At 53.3% G+C, this 11,295-nt stretch overlaps 1 protein-coding gene across 3 annotated transcripts in view; it reads right to left on the bottom strand.

The window, feature by feature from the left end:
• Positions 1-4,887, bottom strand: part of PSKH1 (protein serine kinase H1) — a 30,448-nt gene extending 25,561 nt beyond the window's left edge. The window contains exons 1-3 of one of the 3 annotated variants that reach the window (XM_066194545.1): positions 4,840-4,887; positions 3,317-3,479; positions 1,176-2,201 (exon numbers count right to left, since the gene is read on the bottom strand). In XM_066194545.1, the coding sequence (XP_066050642.1) occupies positions 1,176-2,114 (939 nt within the window). In that variant the 5' untranslated portion in view covers positions 2,115-2,201; positions 3,317-3,479; positions 4,840-4,887. Of the gene's footprint in view, positions 1-1,175; positions 2,449-3,316; positions 3,480-4,139; positions 4,188-4,839 lie in introns of those variants that run through there. The other 2 variants (XM_066194546.1, XM_066194547.1) reach the window with 2 other exon arrangements.
• Between the last annotated feature and the right edge of the window lie 6,408 nt (positions 4,888-11,295).

The raw sequence follows: 11,295 nt of genomic DNA on the forward strand, positions 1-11,295 counted from the left end.
CTAAAATGTGTGATTTGTGGTGGAATAACAAGTAAAATGCCTCAGGCTTGTGCACTGACACTTTCAAAATAGAAAGTTTAATGCTTTCTCTGTGGCACATGTGCTACCTCTGCATGTACAACCAACAAGTTTCCATGGCCTAGTTGCAATTCACAATATTTCTCAAAACCAGCCCATTCTAGCACAAGGACCAGTGGACATCAAAGTAAATTACCCCAGGGAATCTTCAAAACACTCAATTCACTCTCTCCAGATTGCCTTTGGCTGCACTGAGTTTAACCAGACCCCCTTCAAATGTTAATTTTTTTGAAGGAAGGGCCTGAGTCTGTTCACTCATTCTTCAAACAGAAGCCAGGCCATGCCTTTGGTTGTCCACACTGCCTTTCTACACATGCTTTTCTGCTCAGTGTTTTTATCCAGAGGACACAGACCTGCACTCAAAAGTCAAGGGCATAGCGTGGCAAGGACATGACAATAGCAACACTCATTCCTAATATCAACTGGCTTTTGATCAGAAGCGTGTAGTGTTATTTGGATGTGTTTAACTTCAAACTGTTTCTTCTGAAGAGCAGGAAGCACCTTCAGGCCCCACAATCATTTACAGAATGCCTAAAAATTATCCCTGAAGACTCTTCTTTCCATACTTAACTATGAAAACTATCCTTCAATCCTCCATTTTTCTCACATACCAAGCTCAGGAAGCAAAGCAGATCAACTTCTGAAATAATCCCATTTTCAGATGGAAGAAGCAAGTGCCCCTTGCCTGCCATAACCCTGTCTTCCAGGAAAGCTATTTTCCATACTAGACTTGGATTTGTGTCAGAAATCAGACTAGTGATACATGTGCCACATTTCAAACACCCTGGCACAAGTTTCAACTGCAAAGCCTCTAACAGCAGTTTACCACAGCCAAGACCCCCCAGCTAGAAATCCACAATCATCCCAGTTCTGTTCTGCAGCAACTTTCCTCTTTCTATGCACACATTTTTTTAAAGGAGCTCAGTATGCTGCACTGGGAGCAGACAGAAAATGGGAAAGGATTTTAAAAGCCAGAATCACAGATTTTTTTTTTTTACCCCTGGTAACGTTCCCACCCACACGACAGCCAGCTTTCAGTGATCACAAAGACACACCCAGGGAGAGCTTCTTACGCGACTTGCCTTCACCACACTCACCTCGCCTGAGTAACTGTACTTTCCCTTCAGGATCTGCCGGTACAGGCGGGTGCGGTTGTCGTCCTCAAAGGGCATCGTGCCGCTGAGGAGGATGTATGAGATCACCCCCAGCGCCCACATGTCCACGGAGTTCGTGTAGGGCTTCCTGACCAGGATCTCGGGAGCGATGTACTCCGGGGTCCCGCACGTGGTTTTCATCAGGCAGTCGTCTCCCTTCTTGCGCGCGCTCGCCAGCCCGAAGTCCGTGATCATGATCTTGGAGTCCGTTCCCGGGTGGTAGTACAGCAGGTTCTCCGGCTTCAAGTCGCGGTGGGTGATCCCCAGAGTGTGCAGGTACCTCACTCCATCCAGCACCATCTGCAGCACGCGCGTGGCGTCCCTCTCGGTGAAGGAGCCCTTGGCGATGATGCGGTCAAAGAGCTCCCCGCCGGTGGCCAGCTCCATCACCATGTACACGCGGTCCTGCGTCTCGAACACCTCGATGAGCTGGATGATGTTGGTGTGGCGGACGCGCCGCAGGACGCTCAGCTCCGACTCGCACACCTCGCGCCCCTCCCGGTACTTGGTCTCGATCATCTTGATGGCGTAGGGCTGCTTGGTGGCCTTGTGCTCCACCCGCACCACGCGGCTGAAGCTGCCCCTCCCGATCAGCGCCTTGATGTCGTACTTGGCCGTCACTCGCGGGTCGAACTTGGCGCGGTATTTGGCCACTTTGTTCTTGCGGGGCTCGGGCTGCGGGGCGGGCAGGGCGTTCCCGGGGTAGGGGTTGGTGTGATGCGGAGGGGAGGGAGAGCCAGATTTGATGACAGCCCCACAGTCATCTTTGATGAAGTGCTTGTAGATGTCACTGTGGCCCGTGTAAGGTTCGACTTTTTTAACCAGGTCTAGCTGCACATCTTTGGGGGGCTCGGGAAGCACTTTGCTTGTCCCACAGCCCATCACTGACTGGTGTTAATTCCCTATCAAGGCATGTTCCCAAGGGAGCATCAGCAGCAACCACATCCGGGGCAATTCCCACATTTGGATCTTAGAAAAAGAATGAGAAGAAACAAAGGGGAATCAAGGTAGTAAAGATTCAAATGGAGGGAAAAATCAAAACGATAGGGTCATGCTATCACAAACTGAGAATACGGGATTTTCACTTCTCTCTGCTCCAGAACGTGCACAGTGCTCTGCTGCTTTCATCACAAGCAAGTGAAGGTAGTGCCTACAAACACCCAGTCATGATCAGAAGAGATGTGCCCATGGAAATCACACAGGATCTCTCTTTATAAAGGATACTTTGTTTTCTGCTCCCTGCTGAGCACTGAATCAATCACAGAGCAGTTGAGGCTGCATAAGACTTCTGGAGGTCTTTTTGTTCAGACACCACTCCTTAATGAAAATCAAATAAAGGAAAAAGTCAAGCATTTTCTTTTACTCTTGTTAGATCTGCTCAACTTCCTCAATCAGCAGCCAATCCAAACCTTATAGTTCTGAGTTATCTCACTAGAAGGTCCATAAAGCCCCTCAGCAACTTGTTCACTTAACCCATCTTCCCAAGATTTTCTTTATATTGAATTTGTACACTGTCTTAAACCTCTCACCACTTTGCTGCTGGGGATCAATGGAATAGCAGAAGAGACAGTGAATATGAAGCCAGAGGCACATTGGTTTTAAGGTGCATTTTACCACTGCATTTTAGCCCCTGCTAAAAGGGAGATGTTCACTTCCCCAGAGCAGCTTTCAGTCAGCAAGTCCCTCATCCTGCAAACCCTGAGAAATCAAGGTGGGCTTTCACATCACTCATCGATGTCAATTTTGCTTTATTTTACATCTTTAGGTACCAAGTGGCACTTCTGGCTTTCCATACAGAGCTGCCGGTAAGAAGTGGAATTCCAACCAGCTGTTCCAGACTAGGAGCTCTTGCTCGTCACACTGTATCCCATCAAAACCAAACCAGCTGCACTTGGGCAAGTCTTTAAGTACTGATTAAAACAATATGACTGGTCAGGAGATGGGGAAGCCACCTGTGGCTCTGGCAGACACTGGGCGGTTTCACAATTGCCCTTTTTGACTTGGGAGTCCATCAACACGTGCCCGCGCCTTCACAGGAGGCTACAGAAAACCATTAGCCTTGAAAATGTGATTTTAGGTCTTACCATCACCAGGTGTATCTCCACTCATGCACCACCTCTCCAAGCAACTGTTCAGCATGAACAGCAGAAAAGGAACCCCAGTCAGTCTTCCATCGCGAGAAGCAAGTGGAAAAATAAGAAATATTTTAAAGGAACACCTGGAAGAAGTTCAGACTCTTCATCCAACCTGGAAAGAAAAACGGGTTTTAGTTAAGATTCAGTTTTATAATCAAACTTCATCAAAGTAACTTCTCAAGGGAGAATTTCCCTCCTGGTAGAACCCTGAAGTGAAACAACCCAGCCAAGCACAGACATGCCTGTAGTAGGGTGCAGGCAGTAGAAATAAAAAACCGCTTCACAGAAAGGTTAGCTGACTTTCACCAAACACTGCTTCATTCAGATTTAAGCACTGTGATAAAAAATTAAGAGCTCTGACTGATCCTGAATAATGCCTCCCATGGACAGTTTTCCCAGCATTACTGAACCTTAATGCACATTAAGTTAACAGAGAAATTGAATGAGAGCATCCATGCACAAGATTATTACAGAGTAAGTCAACATGTAGAGAAGGACTTGTGTAAAACATTGCATCCATAAATAAAACCAAACAGAAGGATCAAACACTTATATCGTCTAAAAATCCAATAATGGCATTAACTGAGATCTGGCAGTAACTCCAGCATGTCAGTGGCTCCTCCGTGCACCACTGAGTGTTCCAGTGAAGGCTACAGAACCCCAGAGCTGCACACCAGAGTCAGCAACAAAATGCTTAACTCCACATTAGTGCAGGGCATGCTCCTGTGTAGTAATTACCAAGAATGTGGGGAAAGGAATTAAGATAAATTACAAGAATTACAAGGTCTTCGAGTGGGAAATCACACACTTGGCAGCGGACAAACTATCTGCATGGCAAACTATCTGGGCTACAGCTGGAAGTGGTGGGAAGGAACATGGGATTTATGCTTCTCCCCTTGGAGATTCAGCTCCTCGCCTGCCGTCTCACTAACACATCTGAAATGTGCCTCTCACTGCCTGACTTAAACCTGACATAACCTGGCATTCCCACTGCGAGCTTCTGGTGGATTTCGGAGGGGAAACCGGGGCTGGGGCTGCTGCAGCACCGCAGGCAGCTACGCCGGAGCCAGGGGCTGGTCAGAATCAGCCAAGCCAGCCGGGATTCCCAAAACTGTTTATTTTCAGAACTCATCCCAACCCAGGCCGTTTGTCGCTATACTGGAAAGGGGACCGAGGGCCGGGCCGGTGCCGGGAGCCGTCCCGCAGCAGGTTCGGCTCCAGGTCTGGGAAGCACCGGGCCCGGCCCACTGCAGGGACACTCCGGGAGCGGGCAGGGCTCCCTCCCCCGCCCGTCCCCGCGGCCCAGCGCCCCGGGCAGCGGCAGGGCTGAGGCGCCGAGGCCCGCCGCGCCCGCGGCTCCCGGGCCGCACCACCGCCGGCCCCGGAGGGAGGTGGGGAGGGAAGCGGAGGGGAGCGGGAGCCGGAGCCGGTGTCGGGCCGGGCGGTCCCGGAGGCGCCGATCCCGGACTCACCTCGGCCCGCTCCGGCCGCGGCGCGGCACCGCCTCCTGACGTCATCACCGGGCGCCGGGGACGCCCGAGGGGCGGGGACACCGCGAGCGGCGATTGGCGGAGGGTACCGAGGGGCGGGGCCGAGGCGCGGGGGGGGGGCGGGGGCGCTTTACCGCCCCCTGCCGGGGCCGCCGGGAATGCCCAGAGCCCGGAGCCGCCCCGGACCGCCCGCCGCTCCGCGAGCGTGAGGGGCTCCGGGGCCCCGCAGCATCCCCTGGGGCCCCACAGCATCCCCTGGGGCCCCGCAGCATCCCCTGAGGCCCCGCAGCATCCCCTGGGGCCCCGCAGCATCCCCTGGGGCCCCACAGCATCCCCTGGGGCCCCGCAGCATCCCCTGGGGCCCCGCAGCATCCCCTGGGGCCCCACAGCATCCCCTGGGGCCCCGCAGCATCCCCTGAGGCCCCACAGCATCCCCTGGGGCCCCACAGCATCCCCTGGGGCCCCTGAGCCTCAGCCCCGTCTGGGACCCCTTAGGGCTCTGGGACCCCTCCGCCCCAGCCCGGATCCCTCAGCCCCACGGGCCGCTGGAGCTCCTCACCCCCATGGACCCAGGGGCCCCTCACCGCTCTGGCCCTGCTTTTACCCACAAAATCGGGTTCGTTCCCTGGTGTGCCCCAAGCCGATAGTGACACGCTCCAGAGAAACATCGATTGTTTATTTCAGAGCTACCCCAGCCTGGGTGCTCGGTGTTATTCCACAAATCCAGCACACCCCACCGGACTTACCCTGGCATTATTTACTCTGAGAAGTTCAGGGTTAGTAATTTCCCGAGCACAGCCCCACTGTTGAGACTGGTTAGTAATTTCCATAGAAATCACGTAACTCCAGGTAACTTCTACTCATGCTCAGGGAAGGGGTCTTCACCTGGGCAGGATCTTTTTGACCCGTAGCATGATTTTTAGTGTTACAGTGAAGATAGTTCAGCTCTAGGATATGCGGACATGGAGTATTTTGCCAAGCTAACAATGTTTACATAGGCAAACACCAACGTCTTCGTTTATTACATCCCTAAATCTTGTTAGTTCCAGGATATCCTTGAATAAGGGAGCTGTCCGCTGCCCGTTCCACTGATTAGGTCTCCTTTTTTTACTGATTAGGCTTGAAAGTTTACAAAGGTCTTACATCAAAGAACAACCTGCCTTAAGATAATGTTGATGTATTCCACATTTTGCAGCACTGGAACCCCCTTCAGCCCCTGGGCTGAACTGGTGGCCCCTGGCAGGAGCGATGTTCCCTCTCCCCATGCTCCTGCCTCAGAAGAGCGGCCACAGTGGCTCCTCTTTGGAGCCAAATCCAGCTCTGACAGCTCCCCAGCAGCGCCTTGAAGCCCGCAGCTCATGGAGCAGCTCCGAGGGCGCCCCGCTGGGCTGCGGGACTCTGGAAAAACATTCCCTTTGCAAGAGAATTGCCCGGAAGCATTGGTCCTTTTCCTTGGCAGGGAAAACCCGGTCCCTGTGGGATAGCTCTTGTGCGCAGCAGAATAACGAGGCACATTCCTTTCTCCTTTCTTTGCCCCAACTAAGTGCCACAAAACCCGCAAAGTTTGCTTGGTAACTGCCTGTCGACTTTCTTCCTCATATCCTTTCCTCATCCTCAAGCAAAACACTCCACATCCCGGCCCTGGATGACCTGAAAGCAGGGAGACAAGGGATGACACCTGCAGGGAGGCTGACGGCCCTCCTTTCCCTTGGGGACATACAAATGCGACAAATGCTGTCAGGCTTGTTTTCCAGCCTGGCTGTCACGTCATTCTCGAGGCGGTTCAGGTGGAGCGGGGTTATTTTCACACTCCTACCAAGCTTTTAAAAATAGCCGGGTTTATTTTAATGCTCCTGGGATCTTTGGCTGTTTTAAAATGATTAGTAAGTCATAATGTAGTAAAAGTTGTACCTGCTGATGCACATTATTGTCATCAGCTTCTTTATGTCGTTCCCAACAAAGCACGGAAACGTGTGAGGGTCGGGAAGGGGCTGCCTGTGCTGGAATTGACTGCTCTTGTGAGTTGTGCAGTTCTCTGCAAGAAAAAGTCCCCAGTTCTTGTTGTCCCACACAGTAATGGTGCTGCTGGTAGGTTTTCAGCCCTCTAATCCCTCCGCTTTCTTTCTGGAGATGTTTCCACAGCCACACATCCCCTGCACTGTCCCTGAGAGGTGGCTTAACCTGTGTCTGACATTTGAAACCTTGCACGTGTCCCTGTTTAAGTTGATCCTGTTATTTTAGGCTGTTTCTCAAGGTCATCGCAGCTTGGTTCCTCCAGCATGTTTCTCTCTGTCATCCTGGCTGATGGGTGTGGAACAGTGGGCTGCCTCACCTTGGTCACAGATGCTCACATCGGGAAAACTGCTCTGCAAGGATGCATTTCCCTCAGGGGATGCATCTTCCATTAGTCACTTCCTCACAGCTTTGTTTCCTGACCAGCCTCATGGGAACACTGAATGAGGCCGATCCAGGTCCATCACTGCTGAAAAATGTCAAAGAGCCAACAGGCACTGAACCCTTGGGCCAGAACCACAGACTTCTGAGAACCTCAATCAGAGCAGCTCTTGTATTATTTATGCTGTGGTGGTGCTCTGAGACCCACTGGAGCCAAGAGAACTTCACACCAGACATCCGCACAAAGCCAACATCCGCCTGGCAAAACACCCAGGGATGAGGTGGGGAACTGTCTGCTCATCCATGTGATCCACTGCCTGCCAGGTCGGGCACCCGGTTTGACTTTGGGCTCATTGCCTGTTGATTCCTGATGCCTGTTATTCCATCTAGAGCCTTTCCTGCAGCTACAGCAGGAAGTTTTCTGACCAGGATAAGCACCTTGCTGCTGGGGCCACCAGCTGTGAAGCTCTGAGCACTGAGAGGCTCTGCAGCCGCTCATCCTGCCAGGCTCTGGGTGCCTGGGCTCCCACCAGCACTGCTCCAACCAAAAACCATTGGGTTTTTTTCTCCCTCCTCCAAGAGGGGACTGGTTACAGGTTTCTAACATACTCACAAAGCAGTGCTGTGATTGGGCAGGGTCTAACAGCGGGTTTTCCTACCAAATGGGCTCTTGTCTCCTTGTTTCTTTTTTTGCCTCCTCCCTTCCAAGACGCTGCTTTCCCTGGAGAGGAGCCTTCCCCTGCTCTTCCATGTTGACCCCTTCAGAAATCCCCTGCCAGCTCTGATGCCCAAGACCTACAGCCTGCCTCCAGCCTCATGGGAAGGATTCAGCCCTTGAGACAGGAATATCTGTGAAAAACCACAGAATCCTGAGATGGTTTGTGTTGGAAGGGACCTTTAAAGGTCCTCCAGTTCCAAACCTCCTACCATGGGCAGGGACACCTTCCGCCAGATCAGGTTGCTCAGACCCCCATCCTTGAACACTTCCAGGGAAGGGGCAGCCACCACTCCCCTGGTCCTGGCTGCTCCCTCCTGAGAGCACTCACCCCTCTTCAAGGATGGGTTCCCTTAGAGTTTTGTGTCTCCAGTAAACGGCTTCTTCAAGGCTTCTCCTGTGGAAGTGGCCAAAGGCAGGCTGGGACCAACGGGGCAGTGCTGGGTACCCACAGGTGGAGGATCCTCTCTTCCTGGAGATGCAGAGATGCTCCAAGGCTGGCTCCAGCACCAGCATAAACCCTGCTTGAAGTGGGTACTTCAGAGCTCCCTTTGCATCCCCCACCTGCCTCTGGTGCTGCCAGCTGACTGCAGAGTCTCACTAAGATGCAACAAGCTGTAATTTCCTGTGGAATGATAGGAATGGCTGGAAGCACCTCCAACATCCCCCAGCACCACAAAGCTGCCTGGGACATTGCTGCACATCCTGAGCATGGGGCAGTTTGGGGATCCCAGGGCTTCTGCTGTGCCAGGTCGGAGGAAGCCAGGAGAACAGGGCCCCCCATCTGCCATCATGGGGTGAAGTGGGAAACCTGGATTTCCTCTGAGCTGCATCCCTGCCCTGCGTGGCAGCAAGCCCAAGCCTCAGCGGCCATGCCAGGCCAGAGCTCAAGGTTGTCCCAGCAAGGCTGAGCAGAGGTCGTAACAGGAGGATGTTCAATTAAAGCTGCTTAAAAAAGAAATCCAACTTTCCATATGCCTCTCTGGAGAATAAAACAGCCCCAAAGCTGAGTGCAGATCGGGTGCTGACACAGCCCCCACGGCAGAGGTGACTCCAGCTCAGCTGTCCCCATTGCCTCCAATCCGTGGGGATTGAGGTTGTCTTTTGGTGTTTCCTTATGGAAAGTTGGACATTTGGCTCATCGGAAATCCCCATGCAAACTCGGACAGTGGCCAGCCCTGTGACACAGTGTCCTCCAGGCTATGCTTATCTTCCAAAGGTCCTGCTCCCCACAGGGTGCCAGTGAAGCTGGAGATGGCGAAACTGGTGCCTGGTTGGGGATGCCAGACTGGGACAGTGGCACTGGGGCCATGGAAGGGCAAGGAGCCATCCCCCCTCTGCTGGTAGCCTCCACAGCAGTCTATCCAGTTAGAGAAACCCAAGTGTGTCCCCACAGATGAGGAGTCACTGCCCAGCTGGCACCTTCATCAGGATGAATTTCTTTGGGTGAAGGGATGGAGGATTCAGCCATCATGTGGCAAAGGTGTTGGGCACCATGGTGGGAGGTCGGCCCTCATGTCACCGTGCCACGTGTGCTGTCTCACTCACACAGCCACCTAGAATAGTGTCACCATCTGGTTCCAGCTGCCCGAGGACACAAGGGCCTCCCCGACCCCTTCTGCGATTACAAAAAGTGAATTCAAACATCAACTCAGCTGGACTCAGCTGGCCTTTATCCCTTTTTTTTCTTTTTTTAATAATTCAGGTTTGTCTCCTAGAGAAGAGAGAGGGAGATAATGTCTGCAGAGCATTTAATCTTCTGCCCAAAGAATAGCAGAGAGCAAATTAGGATCTACTCCAATTAATTTGCCTTGATGGGCAAAATCTGGAGAGCAGCCATATCTGGGAATTAGGAACAAAAGCAGAGAGTGTAAAGTAGGTCACCGGAGTTTCGTAACCAGAACGAGGGGTTTTCACAGCATGACGGGTGCTCCAAGGACTCCCGGTGTCGGGATCCACCAATGTCATTCCCCACCATCCGCTCCTTTCAGCCTGGACAGTTGCTTTAAGATGCTGCCAGTACGCAGAGAGCCAGCTAGCCAGCTGTTTGTTCTGGGGACAGGAACGAGGATGTTGTCCCTTCCCACAGCAGGAGACAGCTGCAGGACTGTCCCAAACCCTTAGACCCAATGAAAAGACAGACACTGGCTCAATGTCCCAGTTTTGGAGCACCAGAGAGCTTTCCTGGGGTCAGCATGTCCACCCTTGCTGTCACACTGCTGCCCCTGGCCCTGCAGGCACCTCCCTGAAGGAGGATTGGGGTGACAGGTGACACTGGGGTTTGGGCAGTACTTTCCTGTGGACTCCTGCAGGTGCAGTGTCACCAAGCAGTGGTGACCCACAGGTCCACCCTTTTCTGGCACCCCCAAATCCCAGCTCTGGCTTCCCAGAGCCATCAGTGCCCGCAGGCTGTGTGGTGACACAATGACATCTTTCAGCTGCAGGACGCACGTGGAAGCACAGCCAAAGGTGTGAGCCATGTGTGGTGACAAGTGCTGGTGCTCAGGACTCCTGGTGACATAGCCAAGGGTCTGTGACTTGTACGGTGTCATTTCCCAGGACATGGGACCTTCCGTGGTGTGCCTTTCTGCTCACAGGGTGAAACACCCGGAGCGTTTGGTGGGTGTGCGTGGATTTTTCCAGACTTTGATTCCGGCTGGATTGAAGCAGCACAGTTCGTTGTCTGCAAGTGTCACCATCGTGGTGGCAGACCCTGTCACAGCACCACGCAGGTGACGCTCCATCTCCCCGGCCCCGCTGCGCTCCCACCGCTCCCACCCCCACGGAGGTGCCGGCGGGCGCTGCGCGGTGCGTGGCCGGCGCCCGGCTGGCGTTTATCCTCTTAGCCACCCTGCCGGGATCCGGCACTAATTCACCCTTAAACACAGGATTGTCAGGAACTGGGAAGGAAAGAATCGGCGGATTATCCTCCCGGCGCTGGCGTTACACACGGGGAGGGGCAGCTGCTGCATGGGTAGAGCTGGGGTGATATCTTGCCCCGTGTCCCATGGGGCTCCGGCCCCGGGATCAGCATCTTCCCCCAGCAAGGGCTGCCGGGAGGCCAGATGTTTTGTGTCCCCCCAGCCAGCTCCAGGCTGGTTAGTGTGATAAATATCGGGAAATAAACACAGTGCCTCCCACACAGATGAGGAATCAGCAGTAACCACTCAGCCCCATGGGAAGAACCAGCAATCCTGTTAGTGTTTCCTGGACCCAGAACCTAGCAGAGGACTGGGACAGCCAGGGTGACATCCCAGAGTTTACCAATCACACGTTTAAGCTACCAGACCCCGCAGGAAAAGGTTTTATGATGAAACAAGCAATATTTT

This window comes from Chamaea fasciata, unplaced genomic scaffold (assembly GCF_029207755.1).
Source record: "Chamaea fasciata isolate MVZ Bird 193981 ecotype frontalis unplaced genomic scaffold, bChaFas1.0.hap1 SCAF_12, whole genome shotgun sequence".
Classification (NCBI taxonomy): domain Eukaryota; kingdom Metazoa; phylum Chordata; class Aves; order Passeriformes; family Sylviidae; genus Chamaea; species Chamaea fasciata.